Genomic DNA, 25,191 nt, shown 5'->3' with positions numbered 1-25,191 from the left:
AGCTTGCGGCCCACGGGGTCCTTAAACCACAGCTGGGGGCTGCAGCAGGGGCCGGGGTCTTGGGACTGCTTATACTCATGTGCCCGCCGTCCCTCTGCAGGCACCCAGTCAGTCCTGCCTCCACCATCTCTTGCCCTGGCAGCCTAGGGAAGTTGCACAGCTTCCACGTGCCTCGGCTTTCCTGTCTGTAAAATGGGCGGATTTCCCCCCCCACTCCCCAGGTCCCTGAGCTGCAGGGCAAGGCCCAGTCTCCTCTCTCCTTTGCAGTCTCAGGGCTGCCTCAGCAGGGCAGGAAGGAGGGGGTGGCGCTGGTAGGCGGGTCCCGCCAGGCTGAGCGAACCTTGGACAGCTCCATCCCAGCCAGGTCCCTTCCTCCCCTGAGCCGCTCTCTTGCTGCCATCGATCTGCTCGCCCAGGGCAGGTGAGTGTGTGGAGCCCTGGGTAAACCCCCTCTACCATCCGCCCCGGGGTCCCAGTGGCCCCTGGCTTCTTGGGGGAAGGGCCCCATGGCTCTGCCCTGGCCCCAACACTGCAGGGGGAGGAAAGGGGCTGGTTTTCCATGGGGGTGGCTCTGGCAGCCTGGGCCCCAAGGCTGCAGGGAGGGCCAGGGGCACTGCCCCTTTGCCCCCCACTCTGGGCAGGGGGGAGCAGAGCCCCAGATGCCAACAAGCCTCAACAGCTCTTCCCAGACCCCATCACAGCTGTGGGTGAAGTCAGGGGCGTCCTCACGGCAGGATTCCCTGCCAGGGGATCACTCGTGGCCCCAGAGCCACTAATGAACCAGCTTGTAACGAGCCGGGCCCCAGATGCTGGCGCAGCCCCTGCTCCTGTCCCCCGGCTGTATGTCAGGCCTCCCAGCTGAACTTTTTCCAACTGATAAAAGTTTTACAGCCGGGCATAGGGCTGGTGAACCAAAGGTGAAGGGTGCTGGGGCCTGCAGGATCAAGGGTGCAACCTAGGCCCCTGCTGCCCCCCTGTTTTGGGGGATCAGGACAAGTGCAGCCCTGGCTGCAGCAATGGGGGCCCAGGAAACCCAGCCCCGAGCCCTCATGAGCCCCCCTCCCAAGCCCGAGGGCTGGGATTTGGGTGTGTTCGCAGCCAGCAGCTCCAGGAAGCGTAAGCAGGTGCAAAGCCAGAGCGTTTCCTGGTTCAGGCAGGCGGGAGGCTTGGGGCTGGCGGGGGGGTTCTTATGCGTCTTTGCCCCCCACCTGCCAGCTGGGAGCGGGGGGGAGGGGAAGGGGATGACCTCAGCCAGGGAGCAGAGACTGGAAAGGCAAACAGGTGTGCCAGCTCCATGGGGGCATGGGCACAGAGCCCAGGCATCCGGGCTCCCAGGCTTGGTGGCCCGGCACATGTCTGTGCTCCCTCCCTGCCCGGTGTTGGGGCAGGGAACCCAGGCATCCAGGCCCTCCCGGAGCTGGGCTCTGAGCATAGGAGACACTTGCCCCATCCTCGGCCTGTCTGCCCGGTAGCCGGTTTGGAGCCAGGCGCCGGATTCCTGGGATCCGGCCCCCGCCACGTCCTGCCGGCCCAGCTGGGCCACGGCTCCCCAGCTTCCTGTGCTGAGTCACGCGTGGCCTCCTGTGTGTTAACCCTTCAGGCCCCTCAACACGGGTTTCCTGGCTCTTGTCCGGCTGATTTCCCCCGAGCCCGTCTGTGCCCCCTTGGACTGGGCACCCCAAGGGGATGTGCCCAGAGTTCAAGCCCTGCCCTCCCCCAAGCCAGGGGCCGGGAAAGAGCCCAGGTGTCTGGAGGGAGCTTGAGCCCTGCTGCCATTAGCTGCCCCCAGCCCCGAAGACCGCAGGCATCCTCACTCGGTCCCTTGATGGGAACGGGCCCCAGGCGCCCTGGTCCGGCCTGGTGGGGACTTCACTGCCCTCCCAGAGTCGGGGAGGGAACCCAGGTGTCCTGGCTGCCCCCCCACTCAACTCATGCTCCCCCCTCCAACCTGTGCAGGGGCCAGGGCCGGGGCCATGGAGGCGAACCCAGCGGTGCTGGCCACGGTGGGGGTGGGCGACCTGGTGCTGCTGGACCCCCTGAGCGAGGAGTCGCTGCTCAGCAACCTCCGGGAGCGCTTCCTGCACAAGGAGATCTACGTATGGCTGGGGGGTGGGCAGCATGGGCTGGGGGGGCACGGGGCGAGTGTCCAATTTGGGGGGGGAGAAGGGATCAGCTGCTCCCTCCCAGCTGCTTGGTGCCCAGGCCCTTGTGCCCTTCTCACCCGCACGTGCCCCCCACTCTCTGCCCCCTGCACTCTTCTGTGCCCTCTTCCTGGATCACCCCCAAGTGCTGCCCTTGCACACAGCCTCCCTCGCACACTTGTGCCCTTGCATGTCCCCAGATGCTGCTCACTCATGCCCTCCTGCACCTTCCTCCAGGCCCTTGTGCCAAAGGAAGGACGCTTTGCATCCTTTGCACACTTGTTCCTCTTTGCCTGCGCCCCTTCACACACTCACAGCCCTTGTGCCTACCCAGACCTACATCGGCAATGTGGTGATCTCAGTGAACCCGTACCGCCAGCTGCCCATCTACTCTGCAGAGATGGTGGAGCAATACTGCAATGGCAACTTCTATGCCATGAAGCCACACATGTGAGTGCCCCGGGCTGGTGGGGGGAACCAATGAGCAAGGCCCCCACCCCTGCCAGGGAGGGACTTGAGGTGCCCCGCTTGGGGGTGGGGGCTGTCTCTGGGCCCCTGGGGCTGATGCATCTGCCCCCCGCAGCTATGCCATCGCTGAAGATGCCTATAGCTCTCTCCGGGACCGCAACCGGGACCAGTGCATCCTCATCACCGGCGAGAGCGGTGCTGGCAAGACTGGTGAGGGGGGGTGTACAGGGGGCAAATGTCTCTGCTACCCCTGGAGGCTCCTTGCTGCTAGGGGGGTCCCAGACAGGATGGGTGGGGGGGCTGTAGTATTGCCCCCCCAGCTCTGCCCTGTCTCCGCCAGAGGCCAGCAAGCTGGTGATGTCCTACGTGGCGGCCGTGTGCAGCAAAGGCGCCGATGTGACCAAGGTGAAGGAGCAGCTGCTGCAGTCCAACCCTGTGCTGGAGGGTATGTGCCCCCCATCCAGCCCCTGAGGCTCCAGCTGCCCCGGAGGAGGGTCCTGGAGGGGTCTGGGGTGTCAGCCATGCCCCCAGTGTTCCCCTCTTCTCTCCGCAGCTTTCGGGAATGCCAAGACCATCCGGAACAACAACTCCTCCCGCTTCGTGAGTCGAAGAACAGGCTCCATGGGGCAAGGGGGGCAAAGCCCCACAGGGAGCGAGAGTGACCGTCATCAGGGCGCAGGGTGGGGAGGGGTCCCTGTGGCACTAGGGTGCCTAGGGCTGTCCTGGGGGGCAGTGCCCAAGGTGGGGGGAGCCCCAATGCTTTCTTGGCTGCAGGCAGAGGTAGCACAGGGTGGTGGGGGAGTGAGGGCTTGCCCATGGTCTGCCCTGGAGGGGGCCAGGGGCAGGAAGCCGTAGAGACGCCTGCAACAAAGCAGGATAATGGCAGGCAATGTCCCAGCCCAGCCCTGCGGACCCCCTGCCCGCCCCCCAGGCCCTTGACCAGTCCTTTCTCCCAGGGCAAGTACATGGACGTGGAATTCGACTTCAAGGGCGAGCCCCTGGGAGGCCTCATAAGCAACTGTGAGTGCAACAGTCTCCCCTCCCTGCACGTGTTGCACGCACGATGCACATGTGCTGCACATGGCTTTGCTGCCCTCCAGCCGGTGATGTCCAGGCGGCTCCCCCGAGCACTGAACTGGGTGCTGGGACCGCAGCAGAGCCTGAGTTCAAGACTGGGTCTTCCCCATGGTGCTCGGGGTGGCGCAGCTGGGCCCAGGGCAGGTGCAGCCCCATGCGCAGATGATGGGCGGATGGTGCTGGCCCCCGTCCCACTGATCTGTGTCTCCCTGGCCCAACCCAGATCTTCTGGAGAAGTCCCGCGTCGTGTGGCACGTCAAGAACGAGAGGAACTTCCACATCTTCTACCAGCTCCTGGCCGGGGCGTCTGATCCGCTGCTGAGTATGGCCACGCCACACCACCTGTGGTCCCGGGCATGGCGGGGCTCATGGGTGCTGGGCAGGGCCCTGTAGGCCTTGGGGTGGGGTTGGACACCATAGGCTCCATTGGCACAGGTTGGGGTCGGGTAGTACAGGCCCCACTGACAGGGTGATGGAGGATGGCCACCATAGGCCCTGCTGGCGCAGGTTGGGGCTAGGTGGTATAATGGCATGGCGATGGGGGTTGGGCAACATCGGTATGGTGATGGATTGGGCAACGTAGGCCCTGTTAACACAGGTTGGAGTGGGGTTGGGGTTGGGGTTGGGGTTGTGGGTAGGACCTGTTGGCATGCTGATGGGTTGGGTGGTGTAGACTCTATTGGCGCAGGTAGGGGTTGGGTGGTCTCGGCACCGTTGGCATGGCAAGGAGTTGGGTGGTGTAGATCCCATTAGCTCAGATTGGGGTTGGGCAGTGTAAACCCCACTGGCCTGGCAACAGGTTGGGTGGTGTAGGCTCCATTGGCAAGGTGAGGGGTTGGGTGGTGTAGGCCCCATTGGTGCTGTGATGGGGCTTGGGATCTGGGGGGTCCACATCACCACCGTGGCCCATCCCCTCCCCTCCCCTCCCCTCCCTCAGAGCGGCTGAAGCTGCAGCGCGACTGCCGGCACCATGGCTACCTGGGTGACGAGAACCCACGCCTGCCGGGCATGGACGATGCCACCAACTTCCAGGCCGTGCAGGTACAGCTGCTGGCACTGGGCCAGGGCATCCTGGGGGGGCTCCCCTCACCCCTGCCTGACCCCTGCCCCCTCCTCTCCATGCAGGACGCCATGCGGATCATTGGCTTCTCAGAGGCGGAGGTGATGCAGCTGCTGGAGGTGACGGCTGTGGTGCTCAAGCTGGGCGACCTGCAGCTCAGCGGCCAGTTCCAGGCCAGCGGCATGGACGCCTGTGGCATCCAGAACATCCAAGGTTGGATGGGAAGGCACCCCAGGATCGGGGCCCCTGTGTGCATACCACACCCAGGAGAAGCCCTATATGGAGCCAAGAGCTCATGCCCCCCTACCTGACCCCCACACTGGTCCCCTGCAGTGCTGCGGGACATCTGCGAGCTCATCGGGCTCCAGGAGAGTATCCTGGAGCAGGCTCTGTGCTCCCGCACCGTGGAGGCCAAGCAGGAGAAGGTGGTGACGGCCCTCAGTGTTGCCCAGGTGAGCCCCTTCCTGCCCCAGGCCCCCTCAGGCTGAAGGCTTGGCCTCAGTCCCCTGCTGTGGGAGCCCCCCGTGGGGTCCCCAGGGCCAGGCCAGGCTGTGCTGGAAGGGAAGAACAGAGGGGCTGCATGGCTGAGTCCCGTCCGGGTGCGGGCCTGGGCCGGCTGCCCATAGAGTAACTCCCGGCTCTGCTCCCAGGGCTACTTCGGGCGGGATGCGCTGGCCAAGAACATCTACAGCCGCCTCTTCGACTGGCTGGTGACCCGCATCAACGAGAGCATCCAGGTGAGGGCGGCCGGGGATCGAGCCCCCCGTGGGGGCCCAGCTGCAGCCCCGCTGGCCGCAGAGCCAAGCTGAGTGCTGTGAGGATCTGAGCACCACAGATCCCACCCCCCAGATCCCACCCTCCAGGCAGGACCCGTCTGGGTTTTGCTGGTGTTGGGCTGAACCCATGCCCTCCCCACCGCCCACCTGAGCCGATCCCAGAGTCCCAGCGATGGTTCCCGATGCCCCGTCTGCTTCCTAGGTGACTGCGGGCGAGCGGCGGAAGGTGATGGGCGTCCTGGATATTTATGGCTTCGAGATTTTCCAGGTATAGGGCTGGGTGCCTCCAGCTGGGGGTCGTGGCAGGAGGGGCTGCTGGGAGCAAGAGGAGATTGGGGTGGGGGTCAGCCTAAGGCTGGGGATGGCAGGGGCAGCTGGGGACTGTGGGTCGGGAGTGAGGGCATTGAAAGGGCTGGATGGGCATGGGGCTGCGGGGTGGGAGTGAGGGGCACTGGTAGGACGGGGTGGGCAGGGGGCTGCGGGGTGGGAGTGAGGGGCACCGGCAAGGCTGGGGGGCACAGAGGGCTGCAGGTTAGGGGTGAGGGGCACCAGTACAGCTGCCTGGGTTTCCCAGCGTCCCCTCTCTCCCCCCCAGGACAACAGCTTTGAGCAGTTCATCATCAATTACTGCAACGAGAAGCTGCAGCAGATCTTCATCCTCATGACCCTGAAGGAGGAGCAGGAGGAATACTTCCGGGAGGTGACCCTGTCGCGCCAGCCTGGCCGGGGGGCTCTGCCAGGCCCTGCTGCTTGCTCTAGTGCCCTTGGGCTGGGGGGTGCCTGCCCCGGCCCCCTCCCTCCCTCCCTCCCTCCCAGCAGGCAGTTCCTGGGGCAACAACAGGAAGCTGGGAAGGATCCGGCCAGACATCCCGCTCCTGGGATCCAGAGCTAGACGGGGCGGAGGCTGTAGCCAGCCTAGAGGCACCTGGGGGCTTTGTGAGGGCTGCAGACCCCATCAGTGCTGCCTTTGCTAGTGAAGCCCCCCCAACAGTGCAAGCCGTGGCCCAGCCTCGTGCCCTCTGGCTCCGGCTGGTTTTCCAGGGAGGGGGCTGCATGGTTGTCTCTGCTGTGCCCTGGGTTGCCCCCCGGCAGGGTGTGGGGGTCACTGCTGCACTGCCGCATGGCATGTGGGGAGAGGAGCCGGGCAGACCCTGCACCCCCCTGAGCCCAGGAGCTGCCAGGGGACTCTTGAGGGCCTGAATCCCAGCCCCTGACTGCAGCCCCTGAACCCAGTGTAGACCCCCCCCACACACTACCACCCCCCACACGTGTGTGCACACACAGACAGATACACACACACACAGAGTCTGGAACACACATAGATACAGAACCCAGGTGTTGCACACTAGGGGTGGTGCACAGGGGGTGCATGTGCACCCCCTGCAGAAAGGAGCCGCCAACACTGCCGGCAGCATCTCCAAGCGATCGCCGCTTGCCACCCCAGCAGCATCTGCGGGTGGTCCGTGATTCTCCCTGGCCGGCGCGAACGCTGCCGGCAGCATCTGCAGGTGGTCGCCAAGCCCTGGCACACCCCCCCCATCGCCGACAGTGCCGGCAGTGTCTGTGGGAGCTCCCCACTCATGGCTGCTGCCAGCGGAGCTGTGCCCCACGCCGGCTGCCGGGGGCATGAGCCGTTCATGTCGCATACCCACACCCCTTCAAATGTCTGGGATGCACACCCAGAACCCAGGTGTCCAGGACACACACATGCACACTCACTCCTTGTCCCTGCCCCCGTCCCGGGCTGGGCTGATGCCACCATCCCCCCCAGGGCATCAAGTGGACCCCGGTGACCTTCTTCGACAACAGCATCATCTGTGACCTGATTGAGAGTGTGAGTGCTTCCGCGGGCAGTGCTGGCGTGGGGCCACCCCAGGGCCCTGGCGGGGCTGTGGGGGCGGCTCTGGGCTAGGCTGGACTGCTGCGGGGGGCCATGGTGCAGGTCTGGGGAGCTGACATGGGAGCCCTGGGCTGGCTGGTGGGGGGTGAGGGGCCATGGGGGTGCCCCGGCTGGGTCTCCCCAGGCTGCAACAGTGCTGGCTCTACAGGGCAAGGGGGGGATCCTGGCGCTGCTGGATGAAGAGTGCCTGCGCCCTGGCACCGTGAGCGCTGCCACCTTCCTGGCCAAGCTGGACCAGGCCTTCGGCAGCCACGAGCACTACGAGAGCCGGAAGAGCCAGAGTGACCGGCACATCACCGACACCAGCCTGCCCAGCACCTGCTTCCGCGTGCACCACTACGCTGGCAAGGTGCGTCCGGGCTGGGGACGGGGAGCAGCTCGGGGGTCCAGGCAACAGAGCAGCCGGGTGTGGGTACTAGGAACCCAGCCTGCATCCCTTACCAGGGCTAGGGACCCCGCCCCTGTCCCGTCCCATCCCTTCCCGCTGGGTCCTGCAGGGAGCCAGGGCTCCTGGGTTCCTTCCCCCCTGCTGGGAGGGGAGCTGGGGCAGTTTGAGCAGTGCCTGGCCTTGGCACTCGTGGGTTTGATTCCCGGAGGGGCCCAGAGCGGCCCCAGGGAGCGGGCCCTGCCCTGCGCCGTGACAGCAAGGTGCCCGCTCCCGGTAGGTGACATACAATGCCACGGGCTTCATTGAGAAGAACACGGACCGGCTGTACCGGGGGCTGGCGCAGGCCATGTGGCAGGCCAAGCACACTTTGCTGCGCAGCCTCTTCCCCGACGGCGACCCCAAGAAGGCATCGCTTAAGATGCCCCCCACAGCCGGCTTCCAGTTCAAGGCCTCCATCAACACCCTCATGAAGAACCTCTACTCCAAGAACCCAAACTACATCAGGTAGTCCACCGGCTCAGGGGCCTGGTAGCTCCCTGGGAGGAAACTCCCCTGGACCTTCGCAGTATGGGGCCTCAGACACAGTGAAATGAGGGGCGACTGTCCCCTGGACCTTCACAGTACAGGGGCTCAGATACACAGTGGAGTGAGAGGAAACTCCATTGGCCCTTAGCAGTATGGGGGCTCAGACATACAGTGGAGAGAGGAGAGACTCTCCCTTGTTTTTTAACAGTATGGGGGCTCAGACACACGGTGGAGTCAGGGAGGACCCCCCCAGCCTTTAGCAGTACAGGGGCTCTGACACAGTGGAGTGAAGGGAGACTCCTTGGTCGTTCACAGCATGGGTGTTCTGGCACAGCGGAGATATAGGAGACTCCCCTTGGCCCTTTGCAGCGTGAGGACTCTGGCACACACTAGGATGATAAGAGACTCCCCCGGCTTGTAGCAGTATGGAGACTCTGACCCCTGCTCCTCCTCCCAGGTGCATCAAGCCCAATGAGAACCAGGCGCCGGGGCAGTTCACGGATGAGCTGGTGCGGAGCCAGGTGCGGTACCTGGGGCTGCTGGAGAACGTGCGGGTGCGGCGGGCCGGCTACGCCTACCGCCAGCCCTACCAGCCCTGCCTGGAGCGCTACCGGCTGCTCAGCACCCACACCTGGCCCCGCTGGACCGGCACTGCCAGGTATGGGGCATGGGGGGCCAGGGGACCGGGGACCTGGAGCTCTCAGGGGGTCACCCTGCCCCCACTGGGCTCCTCCAGGCTTGGGGTCCCTGGAAGAGCTCCGTGGGGAGCAGGACTTGAACCCGCTGCCTGGCCGCAGGGACGGGGTCCAGGCATTGCTCTCCGACCTGGACATCCCTCCTGAGGAGCTGGCCTATGGGCACACCAAGGTCTTCATCCGCACGCCACAGACCGTGAGTCCTGGCGGCTCAGGCCGGGGGCAGTGGGGAGCAGTGGGCTCTGGTACTGAGAAAGGGGGGGCTCTGTGCCCCCCCCCCGAGTCCTGACCCCCCTCTGCACCCCCCAGCTCTTCAACCTGGAGGAGCGGCGCCGGCGCCGGGTGGAGGAGCTGGCCACGCTGATTCAAAAGACCTACCGGGGCTGGCGGTGCCGTACCCAGTACCAGCTCATGCGCAAGAGCCAGATCCTCATCTCGGCCTGGTTCCGGGGCCACGCGGTAAGTGCCCCCCCGTCTGTGCCTAGAGCTGGTGGCTGGTTCAGGTGGGACTGGTGCGGTTCCTAGCACTGCTCAGGTGCTCCTTGCCACAGGGCCCCTGCATCTGCCCCATGCCGGTCTCATTGGCAGTGTTCGCAGGGGGTCCCCCCCAACCTCCCGGGGGTCTCCCTGCCCTCACCACGCTCCTCCCTGCAGCAAAAGAAGAGGTACCAGCACATGAAGAGGGCGGCACTGCTCATCCAGACCTATGCCCGCGGCTGGAAGGTAAGGAGGGCGCCGGGCCAGCCTGTTCCCACACCAGCATTGGGGCAGAGCCGTCCCCTGCCCCAGGCCAGTGTGGCACATGCGTGTGCAAGAGGGGACTCTTGTGAATGCTCACGAGTACCCAAGCAGGCCTAGCTTAGGGCCCCATCATCTGCCTCTTGGCGGTAGAGACCTGGCTAGGCTGGTCCCCAAGTTGGACTCAGGTGCAAGTGCCTAAACCCCCCGAGTGCCTCCAGCTCTCAGCCTCCCCAGAGGACATGCGTGGGCTGGGGGAGACGGAGGGGGTGGGAGCTGGGCTCTGGCGTCTCCGGCTGTTGCTCTCACTGTCCCCCTGCGCTGGTGTCTGCTCCCCGGGGCTCTGCGGGACCTCACCTCTCCCCATCCCCCCGCAGTCACGCCGGCTCTTGCGGGAGCTGAAGCACCAGGACCGTTGCCACCAGGCCGCGGCCATCATTTCTGCTTACTGGAAAGGGTACAAGGTACACGGCTGGGCCCCCCTCGCTGCCCCGTGGCTTCACCTGGGCCTTCGACGCCTGCCTCTGTCCTGCATTCTCCTGCTTCTGCTCTCCCAGCCCTGCCCTGCCTGTCTGCTCCCCCTCCTGCGTTGCAGCCTGCCTGGGCCGGGGAGATGCTTGCGGGGCCATGGCGGGATCTGTGCCTGCATGGGCCGAGGCAGATGCCCATGGAAGGGGCCACGATCCCTGCCCTGACTTTCCTGGAGGGGCTGTTTAGCAGGGAAAAGTACTTGGATCCAGCTGGGGAGAGGGGGAAGCCTCCGTTGTCCCTAGAGGGGCAGCCCTGGCCCTGGCCCATGGCTCACGCAGCATCTCCGTTGACAGACGCGGAAGGAATACAAGAAATACTTCCGCTCCGGGGCCACAGCCCGTCTGGCGTGCTTCATCTACCGGCGACTGGTGAGCTCCTTCTTCCCTGGCTTCTGGAGCGGTTCTGGGGGCTGGCGATGCTCGAAGGGGGCTGAGGCCCGTGGGGCGGGTGGGGAGATCCAGTCTGCAGCTGGCACGTGGCATGGAGCCGGGAACATGAGGCATTTCCACACCGGGCCCAGTCAGGCCTAGTTTGGTGCGGGGTGGGGCCCTGCCTCTCTTGCCCCCTGTTCTGCACAGTCCTTTCTCCCTCTCCCCAAAGCTGCAAAAGTTTTTCCTGGGGCTGAAGAACAACCTGCCCCCGCTGACTGTGAGCGACCGGAGCTGGCCACCAGCCCCCTACCGCTTCCTGACCAATGCCAATCAGGAGCTGAAGACCATCTTCTACCACTGGAAGGTAGTGCGGGGCGGCATGCTGCTTCCCGGTATTGCTCCACCCTAGAGGTGGCTGCATCTCAGCCCAGGGTGGAGCAACCCTGGAGAGCATGGCTGTTTATGGGGGGTCCCCAGCTGTCCCATCCCTCCCCAGAGGTGGCCGCAGCCAAGCATTAGCAGCTGCCCTCGCCACCCTGTCCTGGCACTGACCCCGCTCTCCCTGGCAGTGTAAGAAGTACCGGGACCAGCTGAGCCTGGAGAAGCGGTCCGCGATGCAGACCAAGCTGTGTGCCAGCGAGCTCTTCAAGGGCAAGAAGACGCGGTATGGCCCCAGGTGAGTGCGGGCACAGGGCTGCGGGTGTCAGGCTCCCACGGGGGGGTGACACAGAGCAGCTGGACGGCTCACGGCTTCTCCCCCGCTCCGGCTCAGCGTCCCGGAGCCGTTCCAGGGTGACTACGTGGGGCTGCAGAAGAACCCCAAGTACCAGAAGCTGCAAGCCGCGGCCCGGGGCAAGCTGGTGCTGGCTGACACCGTGAGGAAGGTGAACCAGGCCAACGGCAAGGTGAGGTGTGGGGGAGCTGGGTGAGGGCTGGGGGGCTGCGGGGTGGCTCAACCTTCTCTGCCCCCCCCCCCCCAGATGACACCCCGGCTCCTGCTGCTCACCAAGGAGCACGTGATCCTCGCAGACCCCAAGGCCGCCCAGCCCAAGGTCGTCATCAGCCTGAGCGACATCCATGCCATCTCCGTCACCCGCTTCTCCGATGGGCTGCTCGTGCTACACCTCAAGGAGGTACGGGGGGGCAGCGGGATGCTCCATCCTTCCAGCCCAGCACATGGGGACCATGGGGCAGGCTTCTGCTTCCCCGCCCCCCACCCCCCACCCCCAGCCTGGGGTAGCCCTGGGCTCTGGGACATTCCCAGCATAGGGCTTGGGGGGTTTCCCTCCCATGTCAATGCCCCTGCATGCCCCAGGGGAGCGGGTACCTAACTCCCCTTGTGCCCTTGCACCCTGCCATGCCAGTGACCCTCCCACCTGGGTGCCAGCACTGAGTGCTTGGAGGCCATGCAGGCTCCATACACCCATCCCGGAGCTCCCTGGGGTGCTGGCGGTGCCTGCCCAGGACGCTGATGGGACCTGGTGCCTTCTCCCCCAGCAGACGGGCACGGGGGGGGCCAAGGGCGACGTCCTGCTGGTCAGCGACCACGTCATCGAGGTTGTCACCCGTGTGCACCAGGTCCTGCTGGAGACCACACAGCAGGCGCTCAACCTCCAGATTGCCGACCAGTAAGGCAGGGACGGGGATTGGGCGGTGGGGTGGGCATGGCACCAGGGGAGCATGCTGATTGGCTCACACTCCAGGAGAGCGCTCTCTAGTGGTTGGTTCAGGGAGCGGGGATAACAGTCTACTACACCCGGCGTCACGGGCACAGTGGCCTGAGCACCACCATCCATCCCTGCAGGTTCTCCACGCAGTTCAAGAAGAGCAGCATTGCAGTGACGGTGGTGCAGGGGCCGAAGGGGCACCTGGAGCCTGTCTGCAAGAAGAAGGGCAAGAAGATGGAGGTGCTGGTCTGCTGAGGGGCCATGGCCACGGGCATGAAGAACCCGGCCATCACTTGAGCCTGGTCCCTAGTATTGCGGCGATTTAATATTAAAGCCTGGAGAGTCCCCAAAGGCCTCAGCTGTGCCCGTGCATTGTGTTCATGCCAGCGGCACTGTCCTGGGAAGCTTGCAACCTGCCCAGACCGGGCCCTGTGGGAGCTCGACCCTGTCCAGGCCCATCACAGCCCTGGCACCTGTGAGCTCGGCTCTAGAGGCAAGCAGGAGAGGGAAGGTAAACCGAGTCACAGAGCTGGGGTCAGGGTGGATGGGACCCAGGCGTCCTTGTGGCTGGATCCGTGTGGTTCTTGGGAGCCTGGCACAGACGGGGGCAAACGGGAGGGGGCATGCAAACATCTGGAGGGGCAAGACCCTGGCACATGCATACAGTGGCATGTGCCCCCGTGCGCTGGGACCTGGCCAAGCCCCGTGCCCGTGCAAATGCCAGGCTCGTTGTCCTTGGCAATTAATGCCCTGCAGCTGGAGCCCTGGCATGCACCCACCCACCATGGGCAGCCAACGGGAAGCTGGTGCTGTGGCCAGGCCAGCCGGGGCCTGGGAGTGTGGGGGCAGCTCCTTTCCCTCCCCTGGGTGCAGAAGCTGGCATTGCTCTGCGTAGCGGGGCAGGGGGCAGGGCTCCTTTGGGAGCATGGCCCCATGGCTGGCATTACCCAGAAGCCTTTTGGGCACCTTCTCGTGGCTGCTGGAGAGCCGTGGGGGTGGGTCACGCCAGCAGGCACCGCGCAGGCCGAGAGTGGTGCTAATTGGCCTCACCGCATCCTACGGGGGTGGGGCCCGGGGGGGCATGTGGTTCTTTGTGCAGGGAAATGTCAACAAGTTGGTGGGGGGGATGCAGGGAGGGGGGTCATGCCGACCCTGTTCCAATGAATGAGGCTGGAGCTCCTAACGAGCAGCTGCTAACGTGCCCCAGAAACACCCGAGCAGCATAGAGGCCTTTATGTAATAGCTGGGGGGGTCGGAGGCAGCCGGTTTCAGCAGGTGACTGACGGGGGGCGGGGGGGGCAGTGTTGCCCTTGGCAGGCCAAAGCCCCCTCAAAAGGCTGCACGGACCCTCCCTGGGACTGGGGCTGGGCTGGGAGCCCGGACACCTGGGTTCCCGTTCTGGCTCTCACGGGGTCACAGGGAGCCCCAGGCACTGACCCCCACCAGCTCCTCTTGGCCCCTCACCCCTGTCCCGAGGTCTAAGCGGCTGCATCAGCTGCACGACGGTGGTATCAGGCCAAAGGGCGCCTGTGCTCCCCACGTGCCAAGCTGGGCCCCGATGCCCGCGCCTGGACCCGTGCGCTCGTCTCCAGTCGCCTGATTGCAGCTGAAATCTCATCTCTGCAAATTGCTGCTACTTTCCCAGCCAAGCGCCAAAGCAATTGTCACGAGGACATGCTGGCAGCAGTCATGGGGGGCGATGGCTTCAGCCCCCTGCACCCAAACCCCCCTTCCCGACTGTGTCGGGCTCTGAGACTGGCGCTGGGTGACCCCCCTGCCCGCGGCCCATCCCTGCTTCACCCCAGCCCAGCCCGTCGATTGTCCCTGGGACGCAGTCGGAGCTGGTAGATGATGATGATAACTATGATGAAGCCCCGGCCAGGCTGGATTGTGCTGTTCCCATCCAGTGCTGGCACTGCGGACGCCGTGTCCCTCTCCACCACAGCCTCTAATGACAAGTAGGAGCTTCAAGCACCATGGTACGTGTGTGTCGTGACTCTGGCTGAGCTTTCCCTCCAGGCCTCAGTTTTCCCCAGCTGTGAAATGGCTGTGGGCTCCAGTGACAAGCAGCTGCTGGGGGAAGAGGCTGGGGGGCCGGACAGTGCCCAGCACAAGGGGCGCTGGTTCAGGTTGGGGGTGTCTGTGCAGCCCCTGGCACAGAGGAACCTGGGGGGGGCAGTGTCTGTGCAAGCTTCTGACACAGCTGTGACGTGCCAGCGGTCCTGTGCCCAGGATTGCAGCTGCTGGAGCCCCCAGCCATGGGCAGAGGGGTCAGTTCAGGGTGGGGGGGGCCTGTGTTCAGTGCAGCTGGGGGTGTCATAGGAGGGTCCATCCTCTGGGCATAGGGCGATAAACAGCAGCTGTGGCCCCTATCCAGGCTCACATTTGCCAGCCCTCGCCGTGCTGAGATGGAGCAGCTGCACCCCCGCCTCGCCCGCTCGCTGCCTCAGTTTCCCCTGAGGCCTCCGGGAGCAGCCGTGCCAGGAGTTGGGAGCTGAGGGGCGGGGGGTGCTGTGCCTGGCCTGGGCCCCACGTGCCAGCAGCTCGGCACTGGGGCAGCTGAGTCATGCCACCCGCTCCAGGCCCTGGCTCTGGTGCCAGCTGCCGGTGCCCGGCCAGGAGTGCACAGCTGAGGATGAGCTGCGCGGCGCCTGCAGTGACAGCTGGCTTCGCAGCTAGAAAGGTCATGTGCACACATACATGTTGGGGGGGGGGGGGTGCACAGCAGCCCCCTGGCCCTGGAGCGGAGCGAGGGGTTGGGGGTGTTGCCCCCATCCCAAAGTTGCTTGCTGGGGTGACTGTCCACCCCGGGGCCAGATACCAGGCCCTGGTGTTTGCACTAGCAGTGCTTGTGCAAGGTTGCGGGTGGCTTCAGGCTCTCTGCAAACTCCAGCAGGCGCAGGGGGGCTGAGGGGGCACTTGGGGGGGGGGTGCAGGAGTTCTGCAACACCTGCACCCCCCATGGTTCAAAGTGCTCCCCGCTGCCCTCCAGCTGCAGCAGCTCCATGGGGGCCTGGCCATGCCAGGCCCCAGCATCTGCAGCAGGGACCAGGCCAGCTGGTTAATTAAAGTGCCCACTTGTTTTGCCTGGGCCTCTGGACCCCTGTCCCCACCCCATGGCCGTGGCACACGTGGCTGCATGGGCTCCTCCGTGCTCTTCCAGGCCACCCCCGTCCCTGCAGCAGGCGGGGGCCGTGCCACAAAGTGACGCAGCGCATCCCCGGGGCCCAGCCAGGGTCGGGGGTGGGGGGTCCCTGGGGACCTGCTCCTGTCACGGCACTGGCACGTCCCATTACACCCAGGCCCACTCGCACGGTGGCTCCTGGCATGAGCAGCATGTGCGAGCGCATGGGGAAGGGGACCTCCGGGGGCTCGGGGCCTCATTCATGCCCCCCCGCCCGGGTCTGGGCCTGTCACCACTGCAGTTCGGGGCTGATGGATGCAGCTGGAGCTGCCATGGCTCCAGCACGTGTCACCTCCCACGCGCCCACACGCCAGCAGCGAGAGAGGGCGGCGAGGAGCCCCCCGGGAGCACCTTGCCCCCTTCCCCTCCCTCCGCCTCCTGCCACGTGAGCCTGCGGCTGTCCCGGGCCCTGGCACCAGGCGTCAGGCCTCTCTGTGAGCTAGCACCCAGCACCCCTGCTTCTCCGTCGGGCACTTCCAGCTCCCACGTGGGCTGGGATCTTTGAGACACCTCTGGCTGCCGTGTCCCACCCCACCCCCGCAGCATGGGAGTGCAAGGGGGCATGTTGCACAGGTGTGTCACAGCCTGCTCTGTGTGTTTACCCCTCTCCAGGCCCTGGATGACAAGTAGGGTCCCTGGTGCGGGGTGGCAGAGCTGGCAGCCCCAGCCCCCTGCCATTCACTGGGGGGGCACGATGAATTAATTAGCCCCCCCACCAAGCTCAGGCCTAATTAACATCCTCGCTGCTGCAGATGCGGCCCCTGCCCCAGGTTGCGGCTGAGTCACGTCCATTGTCCACAGCTCCGGAGACAAAGCGGCGCGGGGGTGGCGGGGGGCTCTGCAGCCTGGCATGGAGGCTGTGGGAAGTGGGGGGAGGGCAGGCTGAGAGCTGGGGGGTGCAAACCAGGTCCTGGTGTAACGGTTTGGCCCCCCTGCTGTGTAATGGTGTCCTGGTTGCCTGGGTCCTCTGTGTGTGCAGATGCCTGGGATCTGGGGGAGACGGGGTGGTTGTGTGTGTGTGCGGGGGGGTCAGATGCCTGGGACCCGGCGGGGTAGAGGGCTGCTGGCCTGGGCACCTGGGGGTGTCCGTGGCCCCCAGACCTGGGCTCCACGCGCATGCGCAGGGGAGAGGCGGTGTAGGGGCTGAGTTGTGCGCTGTGTGCGCCCCTGGTGCCTGTGTGGGGTGGGGGCCTCGTATCCCGGGCTGGGGGGCCCGGCGCCCGGGTGCTGGGCTGCGGGGGGGCGGGACACCTGGTTCTTTGCGCGTGTACACCCGGATCGGGGGGCTGCGCGTGTGCGTGGGATGTTGGGGGGGTCCCGGCCGCCTGGTGCGGGGGTGTGCGCGTGTCCCGGCCGCCTGGGATCTCGGTGGGGGGGCGGGGGGTCCGGACGCCCGGGTTCCCCGTGTGTGCACCCCGCGTGCAAGGGGCTGCGCGTGGGCGGGCGCCCGGCCCCGCCCCGGCCCCGCCCCCCCGCTATGAAAGCCGCGGCGGCGGCTCTCGAGCACAGCGCGCGGAGCCCGGCAGCCGCAGCGGTGTCCCGCACGGGCGCGTGTGCAAGGGGTGAGTGTGAGTGGTGCGTGTCCAAATGCGACCGTGCACGAGTAAGTGTGCATGGGGCTGTGCGCGGAGTGTGTGCAAGTGGAAGTGCACACCGGGGCTGTGAGGGTGTGTGGGAGCTGGGAGCGGTGCGTGTGCAAGGCGTGCACACGGGGGTGCTTTCACAGAGGTGAGCATGCACCAGGGGGCTGAGTGGTGAATATGCAGCAGCAGCAGCAGCTTGTGCCCCAGTCTGTGTGTGTGTGTGTGTGTGTGTGTGTGTGTGTGTCTGTGTCTGTGAACAAGAGCACATGAGTGAGCCCAAGGGGTGTCAGTGCAAGCAGGTGGATGTGTGTGCAAGTGGAGGTGGGAGTGGGTGTGATGGAGTCCATGGGGCTGTTGCCCACTGCACACGTGAGCGTGCATGAGTGTGCTAGGCTATGTAGCAGCATCCGTGCACATGTGTGGCCGTGTGTCCAAACTGGTGTGTGTATGAGACAGTGTGCACCTACATCAGTGTCAGCAGGCAGGTGAGAACGTTAGGGCACAGATGAGCGTGAGCCCGGTTGGGTGTGAGTGTCTCTATTACTGTCCTGTCACGTGCGTGAGACCGTGTGCAAGTCACGTATGTGCATGTGCACATGCCACCCAGCTGTGTCATTCCCTCTCCCCAGAACAGCGGAAATCAGCCCCATGCCCGCGCCCCTGCCTCTGCCATTCACACGCCTTGGGCGAAGGCTGGGGCTGGCGCCAGCAAGGGGCAACTGCACCCACTGCTGGGCAAGTGGGCGCCTCCCCAGGGCCCAGCGCTCCCACCAGGAGCAGCCATTGCGATTTCCCCCTTTCCCCCCGACTCCCGGCCTTCGCTTTGCATGGGGGAAACTGAGGCACGGAACAAGGGGAACTCCCAGGGGGCCGGGAGGAAAACCCAGGTGCCCGGGGCGCTCGCCTGGCTCATCTCTGCTTCTCTGCCTTGCCTTCCTCAGCTCCGACCCGCCCAGGACAGACATGAGGGGCCACCTCGTGCTCACGGCGCTGCTGTCCCTAGTGGCCTGGCGGCTGTGCCAGGCCGACTGCCAGGACCCCACGGCTGGCAGGACCCAGGTAGGTGCTGCAGGGTGGCTGGGGAGGACACAGCCCTAATGAGCAGTAATTAGGGCCCCCCTGGTATCGCCCCCCTATCGCTTTCCTCTGGGTCTCATTTTCTCCCCTCTCTGCCAGCTGCTGCTTCCCAGCAGCAGCGTTAACGAGATGCCAATTAGAACCTGGTCTCCTGGTGAGCCTGGCACAAAGTCACCGCTGCCAGACAGGAGATCACTGCTGCTGTCCATGGAGGGGGGCAGCCTCCCCGACAGGCTGGCTCCTGCAGGGCTCTCGCTGGGCTGCGGGTCAGGAGTGGGGGGCACCAGCAGGACTGAGGTGGGGGGGTTGGGTCAGGCATATGCTGGGGGGGTCAGGGGGATGCGGGTCAGGAGTGAGCGCCACCATCAGAGTTGGGGGAGCAGCAAGGGGCTGTGAGTTGGGAGTGAGGGGCACTGGCAGGGTTGGGGGGGCAGGGGCTGCGGGTTGGGAGTGAGGGGCATCAGCCGGGCTGGGGGGTGTAGGGGCTGTGGGTTGGCAGTGAGGGGCACCCCTGGGATGGGGGAAGTCCAGGGGTCTCATCCACCCTCTCTCTTTCCCCCCCCACCTCCTCAGAGGAGCTCAGACCTGTTCAAGGTGCCCCCCTCCCTGCTCCGGCGGCTGTACCAGGGGGTCTCCTACGAGGCACTGCTGCAGCTGGCCGACAAAGCCCCAGTGGGTGAGTGCCATGAGCCCCCTCCCTGCCAGCCAGCCTGGGGTGGGTGCGGGCAGAGACCCTGGGAGGGGGCACAAGGCCCAGTGACTTCCTCCCACCCCCTCCCGTCAGCATGACTGACCCCCGCCCCCCCCCCCAACCTTCTCTGTCTCTTCCAGGTCCTCAGGCTCTTGCCCCCCCCCAGAAACGTGAGTCTGACCCCCCCCACTCCCCTTCCCCTGAACCCAGGGTCAAACAGCCCCTTTGTGGGGGTGGAAGGGCTGGAGCAGGGGTCTGGGTGCAGCCCCCCCATCTGGCACTGATCTGGTCTGTGCTGCAGGCGACATGCACGACTTCTTCGTGGGGCTCATGGGGAAGAGGACGGTCATGCCTGGTAGGTTGGAGCCAAGGGGCACCTGATCCTGCCCCCCGGCCAGGCCCCCAGGGGGAGCTGGGGCTGGGGGGGTTGTGGGGTCCAGCCCCGGGGGGACCCAGCCCCAGCGCCGCCTCCCCCAGAGCCGCCTCTGAGCTGCACCTGCCCCCAGGGAGCCCCATGGACGAGAACCAGGAGCCCTTTGCCACCTTCGGAGACCCCCGGGACTCGCCGAGTGCAGAGTGAGGTAGGGGGTTGAGGGCCCGGGTGTGATGCACGCTCATGCATGGGGACCTGCGCCAGCCACGGAGCCAGCTAGTGCATCCCGCCCCGCCCCCCCGGCTTGGATGGGGTGCAGGTACTTTGGGGTGCTAAGTCCGTTCCCCCCTGCAGCCACATGCCCAGGCTTGGGGAGTGGCTGGAGGAGGGGGTCGGCTTGCCTCCCCCGCTCCCCACAGGCAGGGCTGCCTGGACTGTGGCCGTGGTGAACAGGGAAGGGACACGCGGTGTTGCAGGCTAGTGGTGTGTGTGGGACCCCATGATGCCTGCCTGGCACGACTGTGTGGTTGTGCCTGTGGCAGCCCTGGGGGCGCGAGTGTGTGTGAGCAAGCATGTCTTCCTGGGTGAGTGCAAGCATGCGCGCGCGCACGCGTGTGTGTGTGTGTGTGTGCGTGTTCAGCCAACTGCATGGGTACGTGTGAGCATGTGTGCTTGTTTGCATAAGTGTGTGTGCAGGCACATGCTTGTACAAACCTGTGCATGTGTGCAGGCATCTGTGCACGGATGTGTATGAGCACACACGTGCTTGTGTGTGGTGTGCGTCTGTCTGTGTGCAGGCATCTGCGTGTGGGTATGTGTGAGCATGCGTCTGCCTGTGTGTGCGGGTGTGAGAGATAACAGGCATCTGTGCATGAGTGTGTGAGCAGGTATGTGCACAGGCGTGTGAAAGCACACGTGCTCAAGCATGTGCTCTGACCTTCCCCCCCCCCACTTCTCTCCCTAGGGCCCACGTGGGGCTCGTCGGCCGCCAGCCCAGCCTTGCCCTTCTTCCCCCCCCAGCCCAGCATCATGCCATGGAGGAGCCCTGCGCACGACTGCCTCGTGCCCTTTGTGCCCCCAGTGCTCGCTGTTGTCATGTGCCCTTGACCTCTGACCCTGGACCAGTCCATAATAAAGTTTTTACTAACGAGCTGCCCTGTCTGAGTCTTGGCTCTAGGGCTCGGGCCCCGGCCCCGACTGCATCCCCTCTGCACTTGGTGCTGTGCCCGCGTCTGCCCCCGGCATGGGGCCACCAGGTGCCGCGGGCCTGCGCCTCCCCTGGGCCCCCTGCCCCGGGCGGCGAGGAGAGGGGGCAGCCCGCCCGCACCCTGCACAGCGGCGTTGCATGGTGTCACAAGGCAGGGCATGGCTTCACAGAGCATTGCAGGGCAGCGTGGGACAGCATGACATCACAGGGCTTTGCGGGGCATCGTGGGAGGGCAGCACACCCGGGACGGCATCACGGGCCACGACCGGGCGGGGCGGTGCAGTTCCCCGCCGGGCCGCGGGGGCGCTGTGCGGGCGGCGGGGGGGGCGGGGCGCGCGGCGGCCGCTCCTCGGCGGCGGGTCGGAGCCTTTGTGTGGAGCCCGCGGCGGCGCCGGTGAGGGGGGAGGGGGGGCTGCGCGGCGCCCCGGGCCCAGCCCCCCCCCGGGCTCGGCCCCCGCGCCCTCCGCAGGGACCCTGTCTCGGCCCGGCCCGAGGGGCTGCCATGGCCCGGGGTGCCCGCGCCCGCCCTGGGCCGCCCCTGCGGCAGCTCGTGTCCCGAGAGACCCTCGTCCACCCCCTCCCGCAGGGCCCCGCGTCCGCGGCCCCTCGGCCTCCCTGGGGGCCGTAGAGCCTGGGCCGGGCGGGAGCCCCAGGGGTCACATCCCCCCCCCCCGTGAGCATTTCCTTACCCGAAATGCATTGGGCCAGGACCCCCCCCGCGGGTGGTCCGGGCACAGGCCGGCCCGCGCAAGACGGGGGGATCCTCAGAAAGCCCCTGACGTGGGGGGCGGTCACCGGCAAAGGCCCGGCGGAGATAGCCACGGGCTCCGCGTGGCAGGATACAGCTGGCGCGAGCTGCCGGCCGCTAACCTCTCGCCTTTGCCCCCCCAGAGCCCTTCCGATGAGCGCGTGAGCCGGGCGCCGACGGCGGGGCCCGGGCGCCGCCGCCAAGATGGGCATGAGGATCAAGCTGCACAGCACCAACCACCCCAACAACCTGCTGCGGGAACTCAACAAGTGCCGGCTCTCGGAGACCATGTGCGACGTGACCATCGTGGTGGGCAGCCGCTCCTTTGCCGCCCACAAGGCCGTGCTGGCCTGCGCCGCCGGCTACTTCCAGAACCTCTTCCTCGCTGCCGGGCTGGACGCCGCCCGCACCTACGTGGTGGACTTCATCACGCCGGCCAACTTCGAGAAGATCCTCAGCTTCATGTACACAGCCGAGCTCTTCACCGACCTCATCAACGTGGGCGTCATCTACGAGGTGGCTGAGAAGCTGGGCATGGAGGACCTGCTCCGGGCCTGCCACTCCACCTTCCCCGACCTGGAGAGCACCGCCGTGCCCAAGCAGCCTTCCCTGGTGGCAGGTGAGGGGCGTCCAGGCTCCCTGGGTGGCCCCTCGGGGGACCCGAGCCAGCCCCCGGGGGATGCCCGGGGCAGCGGGGAGCCCTTGGGCTCCGAGCGGGGTTATGTCTTACATGGGGAAGCAGCAGGTAGCTGCAAGGAAGATGCCCTGAGTGACGCTGGCCACGGGCTGCCCCTGCCGCACCCAGCACCGTCAAAGGCTGAACAGGAGCAGGACTTGCCAGGGCAATTTGCCCCTGCTGTGAGCCTGGGGGCGCAGCCCGGCTCAGGCAGCACGAGTGTCACCGTGAAAACGGTTGCTGGTTCCTGCCCCTCCTACAAGGTGCAGAGCAACGGGGACCCCGGTAAGGGTGGCTTCTTTGCCACCGACGCTGCGCTGGACGTGTCGGCAGGGAGCAACTCATGTGCCAGCAGTAGCGAGCATGCCAAGGAGCCAGGTTTTGGGCAGCTGGACGAGCTGCAGCTGGACGAGCTGGGGGAGGACGAGCTGGCCTTTGAGGAGGCTGGAGAGGAGCTGGGCGCACCTGAGGAGGTGATTGAGCTGAGCGACGACAGCGAGGAGGAGCTGGCCTTTGAGAGTGATGGGCGGGACGGCCGTGCCGTGCCTTGCCAGGTGTGCCGCAAGGTGCTGGAGCCCAACATCCAGCTCATCCGGCAGCACGCGCGCGACCACGTGGACCTGCTCACTGGCAACTGCAAAGTGTGTGAGACCCACTTCCAGGACCGCAACGCCCGTGTCACCCATGTCCTGTCCCACATTGGCATCTTCCTCTTTTCCTGCGACATGTGCGAGACCAAGTTCTTCACCCAGTGGCAGCTGACACTGCACCGGCGTGAGGGCGTGGCTGACGGCCACGTCATTGTCCACCCCAGTGATCTGCTGCTGGGCAAGCTGGGCGCATTGCCTGGGGCATCTGGCACGGAGCTGGCCTGTGCTGCGTGTGGCCGGGCACTGCCCCGGGACTTCCACGCCGTGCGCAGCCATGTGCTGGAGCATGTCAACGTGAAGGGGCAGGCATGTGGGCTGTGCGACCAGCGGCACCTCTCGCTTTGTGGCCTCCTCTGGCACGGCCTCTCCCACCTGGGCATCTCTGTCTTCTCCTGCTCAGTCTGTGCCAACAGCTTCGTGGACCGGCACCTGCTGGAGAAGCACATGGCTGTGCACCAGAGCCTGGAGGAGGCCCTCTACCGCTGCCACTACTGTGGCCAGAGCTTCAAGCTGGAGGCCGCCTACCGCTACCACGTCAGCCAGCACAAGTGCAGCGGGAGCCTGGAGCTGCGGCCCGGCTTTGGCGACCGGCTCCCGCCGCCTGGGCTGCAGAAGCGCAAGCTGCCCGAGGAGCTGCTGGGTGAGGAGCTGAGCCCGCCGAGCCAGCCGGGCCACAGCAAGTACAGCTGCAAGGTGTGTGGCAAGCGCTTTGCCCACACTAGCGAGTTCAACTACCACCGTCGCATCCACACGGGCGAGAAGCCCTACCAGTGCAAGGTCTGCCACAAGTTCTTCCGCGGCCGCTCCACCATCAAGTGCCACCTCAAGACGCATGCGGGTGCCCTCATGTACCGCTGCACGGTCTGCGGGCACTACAGCTCCACCCTCAACCTCATGAGCAAGCACATCGGCGTGCACAAGGGCAGCCTCCCGCCCGACTTCACCATTGAGCAGACGTTCATGTACATTATCCACTCCAAAGAGGCTGAAAAGGGTGCTGAGAGCTGATCGGGGAGGAGACACACGGGCACCCCAGGGCCACAGCCTTGTTCCTTCACTCTCATGGGTGGCGTGGCTGGGACCCACCTCCTGTGGCCGGTGGGGGGTGAGCAGGGGGGTCATCAGTTGGATCTCCTGAGAGGCCTGTTGTGTCGGTAGCTCTGTGTTGGGCCATGGAGCAGCCGCCGGGCTCCGTGTTGGGTGCTCCCCACTGGGTTTGAGGAATAGTGAGGAGCCGTCTCTCTCCCAGCCTGCGTGGCACAAGACCTCACCCAGGTTCCTGCTGCTAAGGCTCTGATGCCTGGCCCTGAAGGGCAAAGCTGGGGGATGGGAGGGCAAAGCTGGGTACACGCACACTACCTGGGGCTGGGCCTTTGCTGCTGCCAGAGGAAGTCCTGTCTCAGCCCTGGCCTTGGCCTTACCTCTCTGGAGTGGGGGGGACCAATGGACCTAGGGAGGGTGAGCCACGGCCTCCCAGTGCCAGTGTTGTCACAGTGCCAGTGCTGTTCGAGAGCAAGGGAGGTGGAGGGGAGACGGCGCCTACCTGCTCCAGAGCTGGCTGCTTCCCCTCTTCCCACTCCAGAGAATGGGGGATTATTGTGTTGTACTCGTGCTGCCTCGAAGCCAGGCCCCATCCCTGCCAGCTCTGCAGCGTTGGTGGGGGGAAGGATCCCCATGTGATGCCCCTGGGGGCAGGGGTGTGGGGGGAGGATTGAATGTTGCAGGTGCCCGCCAGGGCCTGCCACCCTGGGTAACTCGTACTACCTCACGCAGGCTGTGCCCGGCCCCGGTGCCTGGCGCCCAGCCACATGCGCCATTAGGAAGCCGAGCGAGCTGGTCGCAGACCCTTTCCCTGAGGAGCCCATGGGAGCCACCCCTGCCCCGGGCAGCGCTGAGCCCGCATGGCCTGGGGTCCTCTCCGCTGTGGCTGTGGGGAGGCCATCTCACCTCTTTTGCCTCAGTTTCCCCGTCTGTAAAACGGGGGCAGTAATACTTGTGGTACCTACCTACTGACCTACCTCCCTGGAGCACGGTGCAGTGCTGGCTCCTATCCGGTTGGCAGAGAGCTCCTGTGATGGGCAGTGTCCTAGGGTGCCCTTTATCCCACTCTAGCGCCAAGTGACCCCACTGGGTCTGGTCTCTTCTGGCCCTGCTTTCCCGTGATGCAAAGAACCAGTCCTGCCTTTGCAGGAGCCTCTGGGGGAGTCTGCGATTGTGCATGTAACACTAACCAGCTTGGGCCCCTGCCAAGACCAGCTTTCAGCTGGTAGATGAGCTCCTGGCAGCACAGAGCTCCCACAGGTGGCCAAGTCTGGGGAGATGGGGCGCATCCTGCGGATGCCCACCATTCTCGAAGCCAGCTCCCAGGCTGGGCAGCTCCATCCTCCCGTGTACTGTGGAAGCAAAACACTATTGCTAATGGGGCAGGAAGGTGTGCCCGGGGAGGCCAGACTCCTGGGTTCCCTGCTTTTGCTCCGCCGGTGACTCTGCGGTGGTCTCTGGCAGTCCGTGCACCTCTCTGCCTCGGTTTCCCTGCCTGTGGGCAACCGGGGGACAGTAAAGAATTCCTACCTCACGGGGGAGGCTGGGGCCATGTGGCCATGGAGCGCCGGGCCCTCAGGGCAGGGGATGGTGGGGTTAGCTGTCCGGTCCTGATCCTAGTGAA

The 25,191-nt window shown here is 65.7% G+C and overlaps 3 protein-coding genes across 6 annotated transcripts; all 3 read left to right on the top strand.

Annotated features, from left to right (window-relative positions):
* The first annotated feature begins 359 nt into the window (after window positions 1-359).
* MYO1A (myosin IA) lies at window positions 360-12,681 on the top strand. 2 transcript variants are annotated; one of them, XM_090052808.1, is made up of 29 exons: window positions 360-421; window positions 1,957-2,096; window positions 2,476-2,591; window positions 2,725-2,819; window positions 2,950-3,054; window positions 3,163-3,209; window positions 3,566-3,629; window positions 3,910-4,008; window positions 4,624-4,727; window positions 4,812-4,959; window positions 5,080-5,198; window positions 5,397-5,483; window positions 5,725-5,790; window positions 6,118-6,222; window positions 7,294-7,356; window positions 7,571-7,771; window positions 8,088-8,314; window positions 8,793-8,993; window positions 9,133-9,226; window positions 9,340-9,489; window positions 9,685-9,753; window positions 10,146-10,232; window positions 10,593-10,667; window positions 10,900-11,034; window positions 11,240-11,346; window positions 11,443-11,575; window positions 11,651-11,803; window positions 12,171-12,298; window positions 12,475-12,681. In XM_090052808.1, the coding sequence occupies exons 2-29, from the start codon at window positions 1,974-1,976 to the stop codon at window positions 12,590-12,592; spliced, it is 3,219 nt and encodes a 1,072-aa protein (XP_089908934.1). In that variant the 5' UTR covers window positions 360-421; window positions 1,957-1,973; the 3' UTR covers window positions 12,593-12,681. The 2 variants fall into 2 exon arrangements, with proteins under 2 accessions (XP_089908934.1, XP_089908933.1); XM_090052807.1 differs by having other exon boundaries at window positions 12,168-12,298.
* Window positions 12,682-16,999: 4,318 nt separating this feature from the next.
* Window positions 17,000-20,387, top strand: TAC3 (tachykinin precursor 3). Of its 2 annotated transcripts, none has more exons than XR_016443081.1 (7): window positions 17,000-17,083; window positions 18,046-18,163; window positions 18,755-18,857; window positions 19,013-19,042; window positions 19,174-19,227; window positions 19,379-19,564; window positions 20,210-20,387. XR_016443081.1 is itself a non-coding variant. In XM_090052839.1 (7 exons), the coding sequence occupies exons 2-6, from the start codon at window positions 18,068-18,070 to the stop codon at window positions 19,450-19,452; spliced, it is 357 nt and encodes a 118-aa protein (XP_089908965.1). In that variant the 5' UTR covers window positions 17,000-17,083; window positions 18,046-18,067; the 3' UTR covers window position 19,453; window positions 20,210-20,387. The 2 variants fall into 2 exon arrangements, 1 of the variants encoding a protein (XP_089908965.1); XM_090052839.1 differs by having other exon boundaries at window positions 19,379-19,453.
* A 383-nt stretch (window positions 20,388-20,770) lies between these two features.
* Window positions 20,771-24,426, top strand: ZBTB39 (zinc finger and BTB domain containing 39). 2 transcript variants are annotated; one of them, XM_090052816.1, is made up of 2 exons: window positions 20,771-20,846; window positions 21,344-24,426. In XM_090052816.1, exon 2 carries the CDS (start codon window positions 21,405-21,407, stop codon window positions 23,532-23,534), a length of 2,130 nt encoding a protein of 709 aa, XP_089908942.1. In that variant the 5' UTR covers window positions 20,771-20,846; window positions 21,344-21,404; the 3' UTR covers window positions 23,535-24,426. The 2 variants fall into 2 exon arrangements, with proteins under 2 accessions (XP_089908942.1, XP_089908943.1); XM_090052817.1 differs by lacking the exon at window positions 20,771-20,846 and adding an exon at window positions 20,854-21,125.
* Window positions 24,427-25,191: the final 765 nt, after the last annotated feature.

This window comes from Crocodylus siamensis, chromosome 6 (genome assembly GCF_052110815.1).
Source record: "Crocodylus siamensis isolate JL-2025a chromosome 6, ASM5211081v1, whole genome shotgun sequence".
Classification (NCBI taxonomy): domain Eukaryota; kingdom Metazoa; phylum Chordata; order Crocodylia; family Crocodylidae; genus Crocodylus; species Crocodylus siamensis.
This window is presented reverse-complemented; position numbering and strand designations above follow the sequence as displayed.

Coding starts and splice junctions, on each gene's coding strand:
- MYO1A (XM_090052807.1), top strand. CDS start 1,974: ATGGAGGCGAACCCAGCGGTGCTGGCCACGGTGGGGGTGGGCGACCTG. Junction 5,484..5,724: donor GCATCAACGAGAGCATCCAG/GTGAGGGCGGCC, acceptor TCTGCTTCCTAG/GTGACTGCGGGCGAGCGGCG. Junction 7,772..8,087: donor TGCACCACTACGCTGGCAAG/GTGCGTCCGGGC, acceptor CGCTCCCGGTAG/GTGACATACAATGCCACGGG.
- ZBTB39 (XM_090052816.1), top strand. CDS start 21,405: ATGGGCATGAGGATCAAGCTGCACAGCACCAACCACCCCAACAACCTG.
- TAC3 (XM_090052839.1), top strand. CDS start 18,068: ATGAGGGGCCACCTCGTGCTCACGGCGCTGCTGTCCCTAGTGGCCTGG. Junction 18,164..18,754: donor CCACGGCTGGCAGGACCCAG/GTAGGTGCTGCA, acceptor CCACCTCCTCAG/AGGAGCTCAGACCTGTTCAA. Junction 19,043..19,173: donor TCTTGCCCCCCCCCAGAAAC/GTGAGTCTGACC, acceptor TCTGTGCTGCAG/GCGACATGCACGACTTCTTC.